At 41.3% G+C, this 22,301-nt stretch overlaps 1 protein-coding gene and 1 long non-coding RNA gene across 2 annotated transcripts; one reads left to right on the plus strand and one right to left on the minus strand.

Annotated features, from left to right (window-relative positions):
• Window positions 1-410: 410 nt before the first annotated feature.
• Window positions 411-5,361, minus strand: LOC125890331 (uncharacterized). Its single transcript, XR_007449542.1, has 4 exons — window positions 4,588-5,361; window positions 4,315-4,419; window positions 2,179-2,255; window positions 411-953 (listed from the first exon to the last, which is right to left on the minus strand). It is a non-coding gene; the product is annotated as an uncharacterized LOC125890331 (long non-coding RNA).
• Window positions 5,362-6,078: 717 nt separating this feature from the next.
• On the plus strand, window positions 6,079-21,734 carry smarcad1a (SWI/SNF-related, matrix-associated actin-dependent regulator of chromatin, subfamily a, containing DEAD/H box 1 a). The gene is made up of 23 exons (XM_049578714.1): window positions 6,079-7,139; window positions 7,723-7,861; window positions 7,945-8,074; window positions 8,314-8,383; window positions 8,704-8,804; window positions 9,249-9,350; window positions 10,016-10,094; window positions 10,191-10,882; window positions 12,160-12,356; window positions 13,872-13,962; window positions 14,471-14,570; window positions 14,789-14,848; window positions 15,713-15,788; window positions 15,902-16,037; window positions 16,200-16,331; window positions 16,509-16,604; window positions 17,065-17,182; window positions 17,289-17,404; window positions 18,426-18,614; window positions 18,699-18,817; window positions 19,133-19,315; window positions 19,561-19,667; window positions 20,973-21,734. Exons 1-23 carry the CDS (start codon window positions 7,031-7,033, stop codon window positions 21,032-21,034), a joined length of 3,204 nt encoding a protein of 1,067 aa, XP_049434671.1. The 5' UTR covers window positions 6,079-7,030; the 3' UTR covers window positions 21,035-21,734.
• The last annotated feature ends 567 nt before the right edge of the window (window positions 21,735-22,301 follow it).

Raw genomic sequence — 22,301 nt, forward strand, 5'->3', positions numbered from 1 at the left:
TCTGGGTAATTGCAGGCTTGTCTGTCACAACTTCTTTTCTCCGAAGAGCAAGGGTCTTATCCATCTCTTTCTTAATAAGGGACCCATTTGGCTTTGCCTTCATCATCTCATTGACTAGAACCTGGCGAGCTGCTTCCAGGTTGTGGTCATCCAACCTCTGGATACTGAGGCAGGAAATTTATTTCTCCTTTCCTTGGCTTCTTGACGTCCTTGTTTGGAGGGTCGCCATTTGTTGAGTATCTTCCACGTTTACCACTGTTGACAGTGACGTCAAGTCGGCCCCGCTTGCACATTTTGGCTCTGTAATTTCCAACCTTGAACTTCAAACTGTTCTTCCATCCAACACAGCCAGAGGTGACCCCGCTTCTTTAAGACATGGAGTGCGCCTCTACTAAAGCCTGTGCAACAACCTCTAAATCTTCCTTTTTTGGGTATGCATCAAATGCATAGATGACCTCAGCCAATTTCTCAAGGATATCATGCTTCAACTCTTTTGTCACTTTAAGATAGGTTCCATCTCTTAGATATAACAAGTTACCTTGACGGAGTCGGTACTCAACATCAACTGAAAATTTAGGAATTTCAAACACCTCCGGCCATGGCGCACTTCTATCCAGAGAGGAGTTGGACAGGATCTCGGTGTCTGCCAGGCTGCTTGCGTCACTACACAATGAAGATTGTTCAACTGGTTGAGTGACTGGTGCCAATTCAATCATAGGGATGATTTTAATTGTTGGCTTATCTGGGAGCTCTGAGACATCTTCAAGGTTACACAGTTCATTGTTAAAGTCGGGGTCTTGGTACTGCAGGACAAAGTTGTAATTTGCTTGGAGAGTGCCTTTAAGCCAGCCAATCAAATCTTCAAGTGTGTCCGGTCGTGTTGTCATTGTCAATTTTCTGATGTCTCCCTCTGAGACAATAACCCTCATGATGAATTTCTCTTGCAGAGCCATCTGGGGAGAAAGGATATGCACAAGAATTTAGCAAATAACATATCGTTTTAATGTTACCATAAGTTCTCCTTGGACCCTGTATGCTGATAACGGGAGGACATCATTCAGCTCCGATATTTTGACCACATGTGTGGAGGGGATATCACCACAGACAAGTTGGTAAGATCTCAAATGTTCACAGTACCATGTGGTCATTTTGTGGCAGATGAACAGGATTTCTGTGTTAGCTGCAACAATCTTTTCAATCTGGGCAAATTCAGAGAGACCTGAGCATGAGCCAAAAGAGAGGATCATGCCTGGATGATACATGATTCCATCTATACAGACAGATGACACATCCAGAACAGAATCTACCTTTGCAATGTCTCGAGCAAATACTCTCTGAACATTCAAAGGGAAAGAGGCAAGCAAAACTGGGGTAACCCTTGTCATCTCCACCGATGGTTTGAAAAATGCGCTGCAGTCAAGATGGTAACTGACTGCTTTCTGGTGTTTGTAGTGTCATTGCAACATTTTTGAAATTTTGAGCGTTGTGAATTGCTTTTTAAAGAACTTATGTTTCCCCTCAAAGCGCATTGTCCAGACATCGCAGGGACCAAACTTCCTCACAAGGTAAGGATAGTGTTCCAGATAGTGATGCTTTGGCTTTAACTGAAAACCTGGAAAAGTTGACTGCAGAAGCCACCTGTGTTCTGTTATTTTACATTCCATGAAATGCAGTGTCTCTTCAGTATGCCTTGGTGCCACAGCCAGCTCAATTATGTCTTTAAGAAGCATCAGAATTTCCCAAGTGTCATCACCCTCAGGAACACAGTGACCAATAAGAAGTGGGAGGAGCCTTATGAGACACCAATTCTCATGGCCATTTCCACCAATGCTTCCTTTGGTGGAAAATCCCTTTCCGATGATCTGAGGGCGGTCTGTTTTGTCTGTGAATGTATAATTAAAGTGTCTGATGGTCTGATTTAGTGTGTCTAACGTGAAATACCTCTTGCTAATCAGATTTTTAAGACAGAGGCACAACTCAGTTGGCACAATGCCTTCAAAGAGGTCGCAAGATGTCGGGAGGATACCCTGTCACTACATGAAAATGCTCAAGATTTTCAGTTAATGGACATGCTCTTTTCACACCATAAGTCTGAGTCAGTTCTGAGTCCTCTCTCACCTCCTGCACTTGCTTATCATGAGAGTCTTTGTCTCTGAGCTGAAAGAATCCAGAACATACCTCTTGCTGCTGTGTGTCTTTGCTGCTTGCTAGACAGAATCTGCAAAACTTGTCGACCTTGAAACTCTCCAGGAATCCTGCAAGAGAATGTGCACCAAGATTATCAGCGGCAACATATAAGACCGTGCCCTTCACACTTGCACCCAGTGACTCTATGTAAACACCATTTTGCTCCAATATCTTTAGATCATAGATGAGAGGTCGCAGAACTTTTGCATAACCACACTCTTTAACTGTAGAGGTATTGCATAGTACAGCAAGCTGGATTGAGTTGAGGTGGACCTGTATTTTGCAGGTATGTTTGCAATGACCCAATATACTGCACACATTTTATGTTTCAGTTTTGACGTTCGAGAGGATTGGCTACCTCAAAGTCAGTCAATGTAAAGGCCAAGAGCAATTGTGAATTCATCGCTTGCAAGAAGAGAATTTTCATTAAAGTACTGCCCATCTGCATAAGATGTGTATTCCTGCAGTACATGGACTTTTTCTGACATAGCTTTGTCTAACACATCAGTTTTGTTAAGCAGTTTCTGGAGCATTGGAACAATGGGGACATATGCAAGTGGTTTTTTGCCTTTTTCCACAACATACTCAATAGGGTTGACCAGTGGGAACTCTTTGCGTACATAGGCTGCTCTCTTTTAGCAGTTTCTAAGGGCCCATCTTTGGCACAAAATGACATCATGTTACACTCTGACACAGCACTGGTAATTTCGCTCACAACTGTATCATCCACATTATCAAAGTATTTATTTAGTGTAGCCCTCACTTTGTTGTGCAGAAGTGGCTCTGACAGCTTATTGATTTGACAAAGCTGCTGTAATATCTCTTGCACAGAACTCTCTGGTATGTGCATAACTGTTTGCATCTTTAACAGAAGAGATGCTAAGTTGTGCTCTAGCTGCTTTCCTAAATCATGAATATCATTCTCACTAGCTTCTTCACTAACTTCTTCCAACTCTGACATGTCATCAGCATGTGATATTTGCTCTTGTGCATCATCCTGATCATGACCTTCATCATAATCACAACCAATGATTTCTGACTTGAACCTCTTCCAGCTGTGTCCCTTGTGTGTTTTACTCTTGTGTGCTTTGAACGTGGAGTAGACACTGCTTTCAAAGTCACAGTCTTTATAAGGGCAACTGACTTTATGGTTGACTTTTAAGTGTGCATTATGCAGGTGACTAAAGTAGTCAGTTTCAGTACATGACTCAGAAAACCCACATGACAGACAACAAAACTTTACTGGTACATCTACAGTCGGTTGCTGTTCTGAAGGTTTGGTGTGAAGGCGGGATAAGTGTACTTTTAGTGCATTGAGTGATTTGAATGTACATAGACATTCCTGGTGTAAACATGGGAATGGTTCTGTTCTTGCATAGCTCCCATGTTTTAGTCTATAGTGCTTAAAAGCTGTGCTCTCTTGTCACAGATGAAAGGGCAGTACTTACACTTCCACAACATCTCTTCTGGAGACTTGCAACACAATATCAGAGAAAAAAAACCAAGAGAGACTAATGTTACTTTGTGGAAGTAAAGAGGGTCACATGCACACTGCAATATCACAGCCTGGTCACATGAATACAGTTAACATTTGACAGGTGATGTACCAACAATTAATGGCAGATAACTTGAGTGAAAAACTACACAAAAAATATGCAATTAGTGTAGCAAGAGCAAAAATTTCCAATGCTAAGAAACAGGAGCTTCAAATATCCTTTTGAGCAACCTTTTCAACCGGCCACAACACTGGAGATTAGGTTTAGGAGAAGATTCAAAATATCGATTTTGCGCGCGGGTGTGGCGGGGGGGGGGGGGGGAGTGTGGAGGGTCTTCACTGCTAACTGCTAACTCTAACAAGTGAAAACATCAGTATTAATACTTAAAATGTTGTTTTCACTGCTCACAAACAGCTACAAAAGCTATGTGTGTCTTAGAGAAAAATGTCCGTTAAAATGCTTTAAAGTTACACTGCCAGCCAAATGTGTCCTAACATTAACTGAACGTTACCACTTCAGTTTAGCTAATGAAAACGTGATTCCCCCCCACTGCTCTAACAGTCATTGGAGCTAACGTTAGTGCTAACTTTAAATCAAAAGCCACCAGAGTAAAACGCGGTCGCTCACTCACCAGATTCAGTTGTCCTGTCACCCTCTTTTTTCCGTCTCTACTTTACTCGAGGCACAAGTCGTCTGGCAGGGCAGCCGCAGCGCCAACAGCTTGTTTACTGTGTGTCTTTGAAGTGTAATTGTACGTTAAAATGCTTTACACCGCTAGCCAAATGTGTCTTAACATTGCCACGCCAGTTAGCTGATGAAAACGTTTTTTCACTGCTCTAACAGTCTTTGGAGCTAGTGCTAACTTTGAATCAAAAGCTACCACAGAGTAAAACTGCTCACTCACCAGATTCAGTCGTCCTCTTGCCCTCCTTCTTCGTCTGTTACTCCATTTGACGCACAAGTGGTCGGCCACGGCAGCCGCCAATGGCTTGTTTAGTAATAAAATAAAAGTTTCCACTGCTTACAAATTACTCCTCGTTGTAGATAAAAAACGAATAAGTTGTAAAATGTCTGTCGGACACAACAGCAACGAACAGTTGAAAATACGCAGAAGTGACGTGCTGCAACATGCCTTCAGGCAGGTGGCCTATGCTGCATTCAAGTGATGTCAGAATAATCGGGTAAATGATTTTCCGACTGACAAAGATCACACAAACACTGATAGGCTACAGTAAATATCTGCCCGTGTAGAGTAAAATAGATTAGTGAGTTATTTATTTGCATAAACTATAATATCAATGATACCAAGTCAATATTTTTTGTGATTTTAGGCATTGTAGAGTCTACTAGTAGAACACAACAACAAGTCTGGGATAAAATCACTGATATAAAGCTTAAAAAGTGTTTCTGCATAGTTGATAACAACATTAAATATCACCAGAAACGGCTAACCATGTCTTTTTAAATGTTTTCAGTATTAAAATATAAAAAATCTTCTTTGTAGCATCCACTAAGTTGAAAAATGACCTCGGGAAAACTGAACCTTCCTATACTACTTGAATGCAGCGGAAATGTAAGAGGCGTGGTCATGACCAAAACTTAAAAATTCCATCTCACGTAACTTAAAGTTACTCATTCATGGCATTACTTTCGAATGTAAGTTTATTCTACTTTGAATTAGTAGACTGCACTTAAATTTAATTGTTATACAATCAAACTTAAATTATTTATGTACATTGAAATTGATTGTTTGAGTAGAAATGAAATCCGGGTTAACAGTGTGGGGGTTTCCTATAATCTTAGTTAAATTGTAGTTATAATTTTTTATTATCATAATTATTTTTTGCCTTTGTGTGTGTAGGTAACTACTGAAACTACAACCAATTTTTGGCCATAAAAGACATTATTTTTCATGTTTATTTTATTATTGATTCTCTACTGATCAGCCCCGCCCCTTTTGGCTGCCATCCTGACCGCTATGAAGGCATGCCCAGGCAGTACATCCGCCAGGCAGCCACTGCATTCTTGACCCTCCCGATTACTAGTAACTGTAAGTATTGTTGTTTTATCGTTATTTATGTATTATTGTTATTTATTAGCAAATATTCAGAGAAGTTGTTGCATGCTATTCTAGTGGTTACTTGGCCAACTGAGTAATACTGCTTGGTGCAATCCCCCCACATGGACTCTCTTTATGTAGGCAGGTGACGGAATGATGGGTATGCAAAACCAAAGCTGGCATTCCTGCACTTTAGTGATCCTTTTTTTGTTTTGTGTTGCTTTGCTTTATGTATGATCTTTTTAAAAGTGGGTCCTTTCTGCAATAAACTCATTTCAGTGGCATGTCTTTACTGGCATCTAACTTTTTTTGCTGTAATTTTTTGTATCACATGCACTCTATCAGTTTGATTGTTTTGTTGAAAGTAGTTTGAACTATATTTTCTTAGTAGCTGCAGTTAACCAAATTAGATTTCTCCCTAAGATAGCTTTGCTGTAGTTAAACTTCTTCCGGTGTAAATTAATACGCAGCTTGCAAGACTTTGTTTTCCAAGAAGCTTCCCCGTCACTGCAATTGATGTGATTACTTTACATCAGTGCTTACCCAGCTTATAAGGCATATTTGGCCCCATGTGTTCCCTTACATCACCACATCACCACATCACAGGTTTCATAAGCGATGTTGGCTCTACCGTCAAGATAGTTCCCCTCTTATTCTTTTCCCCATTCACGGAATACACCGTATACCACACTTAAACGCCTCAAGGCCTTGACACTTTATATATGAGACTACGCTAAGTAAATCACAGGAGTCGTAGGTGGATAATACAAGCTATGAATGTTTCGCTATTGACAATGACAGGCTGTTAAAATAAGTTTATGATTGAGCGCCCTAAATCAGATTTGAGCAGAACCGGAAGTACGCTACAGTGTACTATCTTGATTCACCCGTTAGTTTCCGCCCACCTTTGCCTCTGACCAATGAGCGGAGCCGGCTTAGCATCCTCCAGGGCCGCTGGAGTTCGCGGGAAACCGGCTGTAATCGAGAAACAGCAAGCTTGATAGGCCCCGGGATAAAACAACCGTGTTTAATACCAAATCAGTATTTCAGTTACTCATTTTTACCCTTTTTGAACTGTAACGGTTGGAAACGTAGCTGTGACACTGCCTCAAATCGCCGCCTTTCTACGTCTGCTGCCCCGGCTGCTATGCTAACACCCGACGCCTCTAAGCTAGGTTGCCTCGTTGGCTAACAGGAACACTGTGCTTCATGCGACAAGACACAGAAAATACAGCCGACCTGAAAGAGACAAAGGGCTGTCGCTGTCTGACACGGACAGACTGCTGACATGTTCAACTTGGAGCGTTTTCGTTATGACAAGAAGGGAGCGACGACGACAAACAAAGAGCAGGAGAGCGGCTCCAAAAGTCCAGAGTCTGAGAAGGAGAACAAGCCAGGTAACTAACGTTAGCAGATGTTAGCTAGCTTATGGTGCTGTTAGCCAGATGTGCAGGTATGCTATCGTTAGCGGTAGTTAAGTAACATGGTTATTATCATCATGCGGGCTTTTGCTGCAGGTTAGACGGACTATTTTCCACAGTAATAGTATGGTACATTCCTATGGAGCCGAAACTGTCATAGTTTCTGATGTGCAACTGCAACATCTTTGTCATTGTAGTGAGATTATGTGCATGTGTTGCAGTTACAGTGCATTTCTAAAATTAAAAGATACTGTCTTTGTGTATCACAATGGTTATGATGAGATTTCAGATGTCAGTATGTCATTCTCACGTCACTCTGCTTGCAACATGGACAGTTGCATTAAAATCGTAAGGAAGTCTAAGTCTGCAGTATCTGAACATCATGATGAAGATATATATTCATATGAAAGGGAAGCAGTAGAACATCAGCATGCACCACAAAAGCAAAGTCACTTTGCAGATGACTAAGACAGCACACTTTAGTTGCGTCCTCCTTATCTTGCATCTTTTACAGCAGCGAATGCATCAGCTAACTTGTTTTTTGCATTTTGCTGTCCAGCTAAGATGAAACCCGTGAAAACCCCATCAAAGTCCCATGCCCGAGGAGTGGTGTTCGAGGAAGTCATCTCAATCGACTTGGAGGAGGATGAGCAACTCCCTGAAGCAAAGTCCAAAACACCACACAGCAGGAAGTCCAAGTAAGTGTAAATCAAAATGACAACATTCTCACATTCATGCTGATTCATATTGCTTTTACAGGCTTGTTGTTCGTCTTCTGTAGGAGTCCCAAAGGGAGGTCACCGAACAATGTGGCATCATATCACACAGATGACGAGGACAATGAATTGGAGGAGAAAGTGAACAGAATACTGGAGATATTTCCTCATTTGCCGAGGACGGAGCTGCTTGAGGTGAGCTGAGCAGAGGCTTTGCTACTTCTCAGTATCAAACACATGTTTGACTCCAGGGACGTCCTGAGCCAATTTGCAGGATCTGTATCTTGGTATTGATGACATTACAGTACACCAACTGTAGGCTTAATTTGTTGACATGACAACATATTTAATTTATGTAACAAGCGACTGGAAACAGTCTATTTAAATGTCCTGATTTTTTCTGTTAAAAGCACCTTGTTATGTTCCATTTCCAGATCATTGGGAGCACAAGCACATTGGACGGGGCTGTAGCTGCATGCCTTTTAAAGTTCGGGGATAAAGAAGGTAATGAATTACTTTCTCATAAACACATGATGACAGTCTGTGCTCAGTTTCACATGAACACCTTTCTGTGAGGTGTTTTAGCATTAAGATGGCTTAGTTTGTAGTTGGAGATTAAATCATCAGCATCCCACACAAAACATAAAATAAGTAAGGGGAAAATTGGTCAATTTACTTTTTAAGAAGTTGTTGCTAAGCCTGATGGATAGATGAATAAAAGTAAGACATAAATACAAATATGGGAAAATGTTGCAGTAAAAACACATGGCCACACAAACATCACTTGGCTACTTTTGAGAACACAAGCTGTTTTGTCTTCCCAGCTCCACACCAAGGCAGGAAGAGAAAGCAGGATGGATCCGGCAGTTCTCAGGACAGTGGTGACACTCAACCCAGCAAGAAGAGTAAGCCATCAGCAGAACTGGTAAGATTACTAATCATAATTTCATTATTTAAAACAGTTACATCACAGGTACACATAATCTGTCATTTTGATTTAAAGTACAACAAATGCAACTGTATGATACACTGCAGAGAAACAGAACTGTTAGTTTGTTGTTCCTTATTTCCAAAAGGTTGTTGGAAAAACGTCTTTTCTTTTTTTTACACAGACAGATTAACGTTTGCAAATATTGATGAGAGAAATACAAATGATTTCTTAATGAAGGCTGAGTCACGTCAGACAAATGACACGTTCCACATAAGGCTTTTAAAATTAATCTTTTGTTGAAGATGATGATGTAAATCTGTCTGACTGTTTTAGCTTTCCCTTCACTGTTCCTGCAAATCTGTTGTTTTTTTATTTAATTTAAATGGTAAGGGTTTCCTCTCAGTTTTGTAATCACCTTTCTTGTGTTTAAACCAAAAGATTTCTGATGATGAGGATGATGATGACAAAGACCCAAACTGGGAGAAGCAGGAAGCCATGGTCAGAAAACTGCAGAAAAAGTTTCCTGATCAGGACAAGGAGGTGAGGACACATAGACACTTGTCCCTGTCTGTAACGCATGAAGTCATATTTAAATACATTTTTCCAATTTGATTCAACCCTCTCAAACTCTTTATTCTCTACATAACATGATAACACCACACTGTGTGTGTGACTAAGCATGTGAGTATGTGATGTCACATGATACAGGACAATACAAGTCCAGTTCCCAAATTCCTGCAGCTTAAAAAAAAAAATCAGGTACTTTCAGCTCTTAATGACGACTCACACACCACTTAAAGGGATATTTCTTAACTTTTTAAAGTGGGGTTGTGTCAGGTCTGTAGTCAGTGTACGTATTACTTACAGTAGTTGTCAGTCGGCATTTTGGAGAAGCAGACAGGAGGACCAACACAGGAGCTAAGCAATTCACTGCTGTGGATGGACGTTGGCAGCAAAACATATTTTAGCCACTTGACAAAGCTAACTTCCCTAAATTCAACAGAATTGTTTTGAAGCAAAAATCTATCATGTCCAAGGTAATTTGTTTGTTCAATGATGCCTAAGCAAACAGGAATACTTGTCTATCATCTGTTTTACAGCTACACAATAAGAAAAGACAAAAGTTGTAGATTTTGCAAGGCTGTTTTGTTGAAATGGTGGATCTCAAGTTTTAGTTCTGACCCTTGCTGATGTCTGTCTTGTAGGAGCTGCGGATGGTGCTGCAGGAACACGACTGGAATGTTGAGGATGCTCTGCAGGTTCTACAGATGTTCTCAGACCCAGGTACCCAGACCCAGGCCTCCTTTTCACTCACCTGCTGTTCTTAACTGATCCTGATACAGATTCAGGCTCAAGCCATTTTTTTCTGTCTCTTGTCAGATAATACCAGTTACAGCTCACCTGATACAGAAGAAAAGAAATCCAGTAAAGTAAAGAGCAAAGACAAGACAAGCAAGAACCACAGGAAGCTGATAAGCCACAAAGACAGTAAAAGTAGGAGAGGTCAAAAGGACTCTAAATACCACAGAAATGTTAGTGAATCAGAGGAGGACAGTAAAGATGATACAGACGCTACAAAGGACAGCGAAGAAGACTCAGACTCAGACAACAGTGATGGCCCTGAAAAAAGGAGTAGCACTTCCACTTTGTCCTCATGGCTCAAGAAATGCTCTGATTTCGTACCTTCATCCTCCTCTGTCAAGAAAACAACTACCTCAGCCCCCCCGAAGCCATCCTCTTCTTCCTCTACTGCCCAGATGTTGTCCAGATTCGCCAGTGGGACCAGTATAGCTAAGAAGCAAGCAGCAGAGAGAAAGAGGAAGGCACGTGCCTCAAACGAACATGTCAGTTCTGAGGGGGAAAATGACGATGAAGAGGACACTGTTAGCACTGAGTTTGAGGACTCCGACGATGAGCTGGACACTGATAGTGGCATGACAGACCTGAAGAAGGAAATACTGAAGTTCTTCCGGGATGCATCGATCGATGAGCTGACGCTTATTGCGGGGTGCTCTGTTAAAAAGGCCCAGAAGATTGTGGAACTGAGGCCCTTTGACAGTTGGAAGAGTCTGGTGAGTGTGTGTGTGTGTGTGTGTGTGTGGTGTGTTTCTAAACAAATGAGACAAGTAAGTAACCTCAAAAAGACATCATGCAGATGATTCTTTTGTGTAAAATAAAACAGTTTGAACACGTTGGCAGTGGCTGAAGTTGTAAAAACAAAGAGCTACAGTCAGTCATAGTCTGAAATCTTCCTGCCGCACACTTGGAACATGACTTTGTGACCTGTAAAGATGTAGACAGACATTCCTTACAAGCTATTGAATAGTAGAAGTCTTCAACTCCTGACATTTCACCTCATGCTGCATTTATCAGACATGCCTTTTCATATTCCAAACATCTGTCAACAGAGAGTAAATATTAGCAGTATGGTAAGTATAATAATTATCTCATGTTGCAACAATAGGATGGTGAAATATTTCATATCTTTGTACACACCATACTCAACGATGAGTTAGTGTTGGCACCTTTTTGTTACACGTGTTTGGCTTTTGAGGTGTTTGACAAGATGGGCTTAAAACTACACTGCAGATGTGTTTGCCCTGATCGTAGATATGAGACTTGACAAGGCAGGATTGTCTGATTTTTAAAGCAGTGGCACCAGTGATTTAAGTCAGTGATACCCAAGCATTTGGTCCCTTTTCACTGTCAGGTAATTTATTAAATGCTTACTAAAGTTGCGTTTCCACCGAACTTTTTCGGGGTGTTACCAGAAGGTAATAGCCGTGTCACTGCTCCATCCTACTCTCTCTGTATTTTGTCCTCACCTACAACGTACACCTTGCCGATTGTCCACGAAACAGGGTTGTATGACATTTTTAGAGCAAAAAAAAGATCAGGCCAAAGTGTTTAGAGCAGTGGTTTGGTGATGCTGGAGCCATCAGAACGATGCTCCAGGAGGTATGTTTTTTTCCACGAGTGAGGAAATCTTCAAGAGCTTTAAGATCCAATCATCACTGTACAGTCCACTGTACGCATTGTTGAGTAAGAGTTTTGATCCTGTATTAAACCAGTCAATGGACTGCAGTGTTTCTAGCTCCACCTTGTAGGGTCAGACCAGTGTGCTAGGTACCTCAACAGAGGAGTGACAAAAAACAGGACAAAATGTAACGTTTCTATTGGTACCATCCAACTTATGACAATGAAAACCGATCTGACAAACTGAATTGAACTGAGCCAGACTGCTTGGTGGAAACAAGGCCCAATAGACTGTGTAATAGTAGTCAATAGGTACTTTTCTAGATGCTCAATACATTGTGTGAATTGTTACAGAATGTTCTGTCCTCTTCAGGTTGACGTCTTCCACAAGGACAATGGACTGTCGGAGAACTTACTGCTGGGCTGCAGAGTCGTCCTCAAAGAGCGGAGCATTGTCCTGGGGCTGATGTCCAAATGTGAGACCATTGCATCAAAAATGGTCAAACAGGTTACTCAGCTGACGGACAGGGGCACAGGAGCCACTAAACAGCCCACCCTGCTTAACAGTCAGTAAGTAAAGCGTACATTAACACATACTGTAACTAATGGATAGTCCACGAAATGGTTAAACTAGTAAATCATAAAAAATGAGGACCAGTAATGTATTCAGCCGGCCCAGCCCACGCCATTGTGAGCATTTATACTTGTGCGGCGGTGTGTCTGTGTCACTCTGCAGTTACACCTCCAAAACACTAGCCAGCAGCTGGGTTTCTGTGAAGTGCTGTAAAATTTAGTTGATTCAAAACACACATTAAACATGGCTTAACAGCAACAATATCAAACACAACAACACAAATCAGCTTCACTATAACTCGCAGCATTCACAGACAAAGTAAGTCTTTTGCTGGACACATTTTCCCCACAAATATAACATGCTAATGTTTTTAGCATGAGCCTATGGCATTTTACATTGTATAGATTAGCCTAGAGGCTAGCTGACTTTTCCTCTACTCATATAAAGCTGGGGACAACAGCAACATTTAGCAAAGATAATGATACAAAATTCTGCTCCATTACAACTCACAGGGTTCACTGACAAAACAACTGTCTTAAACTAATCACGTTTTCCAAACAAATATGACATGCTTACATTAATAGCACAAGCCTATGGCATTTTACATTGTATAGGTTAGCCTAGCGACAAGCGGAGATTTTTCCTACTCATATGAAGCCAGGATAAATCACACACGAGACTTAAAATACTATTTTGTGGAGGCTTTATTGTCTTCACAGATTATTGTTTCTTGGCTGTGAAAGCTTACAAAAATAGACAGGAGGTCTGCGTCGCTGCAACGTGGAGTTACATTTCTTGGGAGGTGCATGTCAGGCTACGGCGTGGGCTCTGCGTGAATGTAGAGCCTACGCCGTCAATTCGACGCACAAGTATAAATCCCACATTACTCTGCAGCATTCTTGGGTTAAGTAGAAGCTCCCCAGTGCTTGCGTTGAGTGCCAGTTTGCTACTGTATTCATAAACATATATGGTCAGATATAGACATGGTTAAAGGATGCGTTGTTTTTGAATGATAGATAGTTTGCTCAGTTGCAAAACCCGGTTACACAATTAGGAGGTAGCTGCTTGTTCTGGGCAAACATCTGCCTTTCTGAAGGATTACCTATTGGCCACCTCTTTGTGTTGGTGGGCCTCTCTGAACCACATGGTGGCAGAATCCAATCAGCTGTTGAATACCACTGTTAACAGTAACTGAGGCCCGTTCAGGTGACAAAATGGTCGCATGATTAAAAATGATATATTTCTGTGTAAAACTATATTTTACAGCAGATCACAAAGTATTCTGTCGGGGGAAGCTATGCTTCAAATGCGTGTTTTTTCTTTGTGTGCATTTTTATTTATGTATTTATTTATTTATTTATTAATGGAGGGTCAAGACAACCTAGTTACAGTTTGTCTGATGTTACAACAGTTAAATTTCTTCTGTTTTGTTTTTATAAGTGATGCATCTGTGTCTTTCTAAAAATGGAGGTCCAGTTCTCGTTCTTAGTCTGTTACTTGTTGTCTTTCAGGTTCCAGTTGAAACCCTACCAGGTGATTGGTCTAAAGTGGCTGCTGCTTCTGCATGAGCACAAACTGAGTGCTATCCTCGCTGATGAAATGGTAAGGCAGCCAGCCGAGGGCCTGTGTGAAGTGATAAGGTGCACTACCAACATTTGTGAGGTGTTGATGAAGCCTAAAGTCAAAAACAAAGGCAATGTAAACATTTAATAAGCCGGGCAGGACAGTGGGTGCTTGCAGCAACTCGATGAGTTACCCTACTGTGCCACTATCAAAAGGTGCTTTGTGTGGATATGTAGCCGCCCTGCAGGTGGATAAACATTAAAGTACAGTAAAGAAAAAACAGAACAAGCTGCAGAGAATTAAATTTGTTGATTCAGCCCGAAGATGGTGAGAGAAGTGAGACCTGTGATTTGTATGGTTTAGTAAAGCTGCAGTGCTGTTGAAGTCTGTCAGTATTCTTGCAGTTTATACTGGTAGCATGGGGTCAGAAACACAGATGTTCAAATATCTTTTTTGTGTCTTTCCACCTGGTTCTTTCTTCATCTTTTTGTCTTTGATATCTGACTGACTCTGCACCTCTTCATCACTCATCCTTTTTCACTCTCAGGGTTTGGGGAAAACAATCCAGGCTATTGCATTTCTGGCCCAGCTATATCAGAATGGAATAGAGGGTCCTCACCTCATCATTGTGCCAGCCTCTACATTGGGTAAAGATCTCGAAAAAATCACATACTTTGCTACCAAGCTTTATATCATGTAATTTAACAGACATCTAAATAATCATTGTTAGCACGACAACATGTTTTTAAGGCCATGGTTACATATAGCATTACATTTCGTTGTATTAAATTCTGTATTTTCTCCGACTTTAAAAGAAACAGTCATTCATTTGTGATTTATGCTGATTTCATTCTCTGTGTTGTAGATAACTGGGTCAGAGAGCTGAAGCTTTGGTGTCCAAGCCTCAAAGTGCTCGTCTACTGTGGTATGACTCTTCTTTCATCTTTTCACATTGAAACGGTTTCAGTGTGGGAGCGTGACCCACCAGTTGAGAACCACTGCCCTATGGGATAAGGCAATGAGTTCTCTCCTTTGCATTTTGTCCTTGACAACATGCTGCACCTCTACCCATGACAGATGCGTCTTATCCAGGAGACACACCAGCTAGCAGAGCCATTTCTAGCTTTTGGGGGCCCAGTGCCTCTTGGCCAAATCTTGTTTGAGCCATTTATGCCTACTCACCAAATCTGCTTCATATTCTGTTTGCATATAAGACCAAATGCTACTTTTTATACATAAAAAACAATTTTAATTCAGCGAAAGATATGTGCTACCTGTTCTAAAAATGTTACTCATGTAGTCTTCTTTATGTGAACCCTGCAATTGATCTGGGAACCTTAACTGTTCAGTGGGTGTTCAGTGTACACATAGACAGCTGAAGAGGACTCACTATGTTTGTGCAGAACAATGTTTGAGCTAAAGTTCAGACCAACAGCAGCACAATAACAAACCCAGCAAGAGGCTGCGTTGGTATAGGGTGTAGGTAGAACATCAAACATTAACCAGAAAGTCCAGCTGAAGAATACGTATATAAACCCTCAAACACCGCAGTGCAGTTTGTGTTTCTTTGAGGCAAGGCATTCCTCTCTGAAAAGTTATGGTTTTGTCTTGGTATCAGGTATAATGCCTGGCGTTCATGGCTGGAACTCTCTGACACTATAAATCCTCTTTTAACTGTAATGAGAGAGCATGTGTATCTGATGCTGTACTGCTGCCTTTACTCTGCACATGACCATAGTCTGCGTCTTTACACAGTTTTGAGCAGTGTGTACCCATATGTTCCATACAGGATCTGTGGAGGACCGCCGCTACCTCAGACACGACCTCCTCAATGAAGATGTTGAGTGCAACGTCATTGTGACCACGTGAGCAAACACACACACCTTCCATTACATGTTACCTCAGGGCCATGAAGAGCCTGAAGCAACTTGTAAACGAGTACTTTTGTTTTATTCTGTTTTGCTTGTTTTTGTTACAGGTATAACATGGCCATAGGTAATGACAGCGACCGCGGCCTTTTCCGTAAGCTGCCTCTGAAGTATGCAGTGTTTGACGAAGGTCACATGCTGAAGAACATGAACTCTCTGCGCTACCGCCACCTTATGGCTATAAACGTTAGTTCACTGGATGAAATTTTTTTTATGTACTTTCTACCACCGCCACCACCTGCCTATGTCTGTCCATGTCTGTCATCAGAATTATTTGTATTTCTGTCCAAAGATATTGAACCCAACAGTGAAGGATGTTTCTTTCTGTGTCTCTCGTATTCCCTGTAGGCAGAGCATCGCTTGCTGCTGACAGGAACGCCTTTACAGAACAACCTCTTAGAGCTGATGTCTCTCCTGAACTTCATCATGCCTTCTATGTTCTCTAGCTCCCATTCACAGCTCTCCAAAATGTTTTCTATGGTAAATATGTGTTAGATGGCCATGCCATTTGAAGCTGGATGTCACCATATAACACACTGAGAGATGGTCATAAGTGATGATTGTCAGTGTTAACTTCTGTATGAGTTTTTCGATTGTTGTTGTATTTTTAGGAAGGTCCTGCATAGCATACCTTTAATATTGTATGTTATTTGCCAGAAATCCCATGAGGAGCAGAGCCGCTTCGAGAGGGATCGTATTTCTCAGGCCAAACTCATCATGAAACCTTTTATCCTGCGAAGAGTCAAGAACGAGGTGAGTTGATGGCGTTAATGTGACAGATTTGCAATGTTTAAATATAGTGTAAGTAGAGATTGTTTTCTGTGGGGAAATCTAGCATCAAAATAATTTTCTCAGTCTCCTAGTTTGGATTATTTAACAATTAGTTTTGCTCCAACAACCCAAAAAAAGAATCAGGAAAAAATTCATTTGGGACTTTTAAATGGTTCTCCTGCATCCAACTACGTTAAAACTTTGATAGTAAAGAATCAAATTAACATTTTGATTTATTCTTTTAGTTAGAGAAGAACCAGGAATCTCCATTTGACACACAAACTTATTTATGTTATTTATTTCAGTATTCTGCTATAGCACACTTGCAGCATCACACAGATTTTCTCGGCCATTACCATAAATGAAGGGCACAATGAAAGTAACCATAGTTCAAACCCTGTGTTTGGATCGTCAGTAACTAAAGGTTGTGTCATTTTTCCAGGTCCTCAAGCAGCTGCCAGCAAAGGAGGAGAAGGTTGAGTTCTGTCCAATGAGTGAGAAACAGCAGGTTCTTTACCAGACTCTGTTTAAAAAACTCAAGGCCTCCATCAATGGCGAGAGTAAGCCTGATTCACTGCTCCCTGGTTTATATCTTGATATTATTTTGTGCAGTTAACAGAAATAAATGTGTTGTTAACAAGTTCCCCCTGTGCATTTTCTCTGCAGAGCGTGAGTTGTGTAATGTGATGATGCAGCTGAGGAAGATGGCCAACCATCCTATGCTTCATAGACAGTACTACACCACAGAAAAGCTCAAAGCCATGAGCAAACTCATGCTCAAGGTCAGTCCTACTCTCGTTTGGTCTTTTGTTTTTGCATGTAAAGTCTTTTGCCAAGAATCTTGTCTGACTTGTACTAACAGGCTTAGCTGGCTGGTGACACCAGGTATTTAAATGACTGTCATTTTAAAGAACCTGTATGCAACATTCAACACATTCAACCCGAGGCAGATTGATGTCAAAAAGCCTGATGGGTCGATCTGGGTCTGTGCTGAAAAGGTGTGGATAGGTTGGGTAGCACTTGGGCTATGGAAAAAAATCTCTACAAAATATTGAAAGTGCAGGCAGGGAGAAAAGGAAAGGGAGCAGCTAGGCTCCATGCCAAGCTCTCTGTCCTTCCTCCCTGCTGCTACGGGGAGCTTCTCTAGCAGGGAAAAACAGTGTGGAGAGTCAGAGATCCACCAAGCTGGTCGATTGTCACTGCACATGGCTTGTGCCGCCACATGGCCAGTGTGTCCCCGGCGTAAGAAGCTGACAAGTCCTTGGTTGGGCACAGTATTTTATGTGATAATCTGGGATGGGGCGAGTTCGGGCTTCGGCTCAAATGGGCCGGTTCGGGTTGTAATTTTTTTGGCCTGTTGAGAACTCAATATAGCAGCTAACAGCTATGTGCTATGTGAAGATATATGTGAATATATAGTGGAGTAATGGTGCCCTGAGCAGAGAATGACATCACACTCTCTCTGTGTGTGTTGTAATCAGAGTTTCTCTGTACTTTGTTGTGGTAGATGTTACGGCTGCATGTGCATGTTGGTGCATGAGCCCCTTGTATATCCCATTGGTCAGCTAATAGCAGCCGCTCTGTACTGCACTCCTACGCAGTTACTGTTGAGAATACTGTCCTGAGTCTCGGTGGTTGAGAGCCATGTGCAGGCAATTCTGGCTCAGACTCTGAATCAAAGATGCTCTGAATGTTGCATACAGCTCTTTCAAAGTATTTGAAAGTGGTGAACTGAACTATTTTCAGAAAATGTAAAATAACATAAATCAACATGGAATTTATTCCACCACACTCCCACCACAGGAGCCAACCCACTTTGACGCGGATGCTGCTCTGATCCAGGAGGACATGGAAGTGATGTCAGACTTCGAGCTGCATCGTCTGTGCCAGCAATACTCCTCCATCAGCTCCTACCAGCTTGAAAACAATCTCCTGCTTGACTCTGGGAAATTCCACCACCTCACAGAGCTGATGGCCTCACTTAAAAACAAGGTAAATACACAAAACATATCTGTGGTACACGCAAGAGCGCAGGCTAGATGTACTAAGGAGTTCAACTTTTCTTCCATCCTACAGGGAGACCGAGTGGTATTATTCAGTCAGTTCACCATGATGCTGGACATCGTGGAGGTGCTGCTGAAACATCTTAAGCATCGTTACGTCAGACTGGATGGATCCACCCCCATAGCAGAAAGGTCAGTATTGTGCAGTACATTTAAGACACATCAGTTGTAGCCAACAAGGCAGGATCATGAAGCAAAATCTTATTAATTTAAATTCTATTTAGTCATCCGACCTGCAAACAGCATCTTTGCTCTAACTACACTGCATCCTTTGCACATAAGTAGGTTGTGCTCAGCTTATTCTTTGAGTCTAGCACATCTCTTATTCTACGTGTTACGTCGAGGTGAAAGATTATTTCAAATGTAGGAAAACAAAAGCACCGTTTACAACTTCCTCAACATAATTTGTGTCACATCTAATGGTCGAATGATTTCTTTTTCCTGCAGGATTGTGTTGATTGACGAGTTCAACACGGATCCTGACATATTTGTGTTCATGTTGTCAACACGTGCTGGCGGCCTGGGCATCAACCTGACCTCAGCCAATGTTGTCATCCTACACGACATCGACTGCAATCCTTACAACGACAAGCAGGCAGAAGACAGGTGTCACCGTGTCGGCCAGACAAAGTAAGATGAAATCTAAAAATAATCATGTATGGGATGAATTTTACCCGATGAGGTCTCGTAATTGGAATTGGAAATGTGAGCAACTGGACAGAGAACACTTGGGCTGTATGTATCAGATTCTGATGGATGTCAAATCTCAGAATAATGTTGTAGGTATTCACTGCAAGTACAGGACCTCCTCAGGTAAAAATGTTCCCTTTCAGAACAAGGATTAATGTGTTGATTTCCTGTTGTGACTGTGTCAGGACTGTAAAGGTGATTAAGCTGATCAGTAAGGACAGCATAGAGGACTGCATGCTGCAGTTAAGCCAGAAGAAACTAAAGCTGGAGCAGGACATGACAGCTGTTGACGGTAAGGACGCCTACACGCACACACATACATGCTCTTTCTTGACTGCATGCGCATAACCTCTGAAATAAATACATTGAATTGATTTGAATGTTCCTATGCAATCTAAATAATCAAACCAGTACTGAGGTCGAGCAGAGCTGTGTCCACTTCTGTTTGTGATAGTCGCCTGTGTCTAATGCCAATGAAGCGAATTCCCCTGAACGTCCTAAACCCTGCAGAGATGACCTTAAATATTTGTTTTTGAAAGCTAAATAACATATCTAGGTCAAAAATATAGAAAAAAATCCAACAGTTACACTAGTTGACTCATCAGTAAGACCTGATGAAAGTCCCAGGAATCGTCCTGTGTAAATGCAGTTTGAACAAAGCTGTAACATTCCTGGGTTAAATGCATAAGAACAACACAAACCAGTTTAGGAAAAGCAAGAAAGGAGGAGCCAATCTTCTTCCTTTCAAGACAGACATGCACTGGATGTTGTGTATACAAAAGTAACTATAGTAGAATTACAATATGGAGAAACAACTCAGAATATTTGGTAAGTAAAGTACAGATATGTATGAGGAATAAGGATCAAAGGAGATGTAAAGCAACTTCCAGCTGCCAGACACTGGTGTAGAACTTCACGTATATCTGCTGTTTAACGCCAGGTTCACACTGGATGTGGAAGCGCCCCGATATGTATTTTGTCTCGTGGGCTTACGCCTAGAAGTACATTTCCCCGTGCTGGTCTGCAAGTGATTCTGCTCCTCTGTTCTTTTCTAGTGACATGTAGAACATTGTCAGCTTGTGTGTGCGCGTCTCTTTCGCTCTCTGTTTAGACACAGCTGTCAAATATGTAGAATAACCAAGCATGGCATGTATTTTTTATATAGTTAATAAGAATCAGATCATTTATATCATATAGAATTTATCCTTTATAGTTTTTCTAATAGATTATCAGTGTATTCTTGCCAGATTTGCCCACGGCTCATTAAAAAAATAGACTAGACGCCAAAACTATCACTGCAGATTGCGAGCTGGCTGCAGAGCTCATTGCTGCGGCGCATCCAGTGTAAACAGCCATATTGGTTAACTTGGGCATCAAAAGGTAATGGGCAGAGCTCCGCGGAAAATCAGATCGCTTCCCAGTGCTTCCATGTCCAGTGTGTGAACCAGGCGTAAAGCCAGTGACCATTTGTGTGTCTGCAAACTCAGTTAGCCATATTTCCGGGCACACAGTGTTTGACCAGTTGATTTGCATTTACCCAACCTTCCTCTTTTTTTTTGCAAATGAAAAGAAAAATAAAGCATCATGTGTTCTTTAGGTGATGATGGGACCATACCTGAAGATATGGCAACTTTGCTCAAAGCCTCACTGGGACTGTGATGCGCAAACACACGAAACTGTAGAGTGTACAAACACATTTTTTGATGGCATTCCTGTGACTCTGGGCAGACTTGAGTGTTCTGACTGAACACACACACTTCTGTGTCTATACTGGAAAACTACTGAGAACCATATGCTGCCAAGTTCTGATATTGAGATCTGATTTACTCCGTAGTGTGGCAGCTGTGCCTAAAACACTATTTTTTTCATGCATATAGTTAGAGTTTTTGCTCCTACTTTGACATGAGATCAATATATAAAGGCAGAACAAAAATGTTGCCTTTAGAATTGTATGCACGCCACACGTTACACACACGTTAAAACTTGAAAGAAAGTGGTGTTTAGAAGTTTAGACCAAACTGTCAGTGATGCAGCATGTGTTAAGACTGCACCATGGCACTTGTTTAAATAAAAGTATCATTGACGTTCCCATAACTCTGCAGTCTTATATTCACATTCAGATAAAGACATGCAGGAAAGGAAAATGATGCTTACTGGCAGTCTGTGGTGTATGAACTATTCCAAGGTATTTCTATGTGAAGAGATGGAGGATGATAGATTTTTATAACCATCCTTCCTACCTGACAGTGTTGCATCTTGCCTAATGTACTTGCTCTTACTTGCCAGGTCTTTAAAAAAAAAAAAAGAAAGAAAGAAACTTAACATCAAAGCGTTTTCGCTGCTTTATTTTACAGCAACATTTAACAGCAGCCGATATGACAACTATACAGAACATGTTGCTGCACCTCTGATACCAGAACTGATCAAACATTTTGACAGTTTTGGTTGCCTCACAAAATCAGCCAAGTATCTGGAAAATTGTATCTCTGTAGGTGTTATGTGTTGAGTTTCATCCAAATGATTTAATTTTAAAGGTCTAGTGTGCAGGATTTGGCAGCATCTATTGGAAGAAATGATGTGTAATATGTTTTTATTAGTTAATAGTCACCAGAAAATACATATAGTTGTGTTTTCATTGCCTTGTAATGAGCGGTTTATATCTACATACAGAAAGGGTTCTCCTCCATGGAGTCCGCCATGTTGTTCTACAGTAGCCCAGAATTTACAAACCAAACACTGGTTCCAATTGGGGCATTGATGTTTTCATGTTTTCGCATCAGCCACCGTAGTTGCTTACACAGAAGAGAAGTTTCAGTTCTGCAACCTCACCTCTCGATGCTTCTAAATCTGACACACTGGACCTTTTAGTCATCTTTTTGGCGAAGGTTGATACATGGTATTGTGGGTGTAGTCGATAAGTTTCGTA

The sequence above is a fragment of the Epinephelus fuscoguttatus genome, linkage group LG6 (assembly GCF_011397635.1).
Source record: "Epinephelus fuscoguttatus linkage group LG6, E.fuscoguttatus.final_Chr_v1".
In the NCBI taxonomy this organism is placed as follows: Eukaryota; Metazoa; Chordata; class Actinopteri; order Perciformes; family Serranidae; genus Epinephelus; species Epinephelus fuscoguttatus.

Excerpts from the sequence above, each read along its gene's own strand:
- smarcad1a (XM_049578714.1), top strand. The coding sequence starts at position 7,031 with ATGTTCAACTTGGAGCGTTTTCGTTATGACAAGAAGGGAGCGACGACG. Across the intron at positions 10,883-12,159 it reads TTGACAGTTGGAAGAGTCTG|GTTGACGTCTTCCACAAGGA; the intron begins GTGAGTGTGTGT and ends TGTCCTCTTCAG. Across the intron at positions 16,332-16,508 it reads TCTCCAAAATGTTTTCTATG|AAATCCCATGAGGAGCAGAG; the intron begins GTAAATATGTGT and ends GTTATTTGCCAG.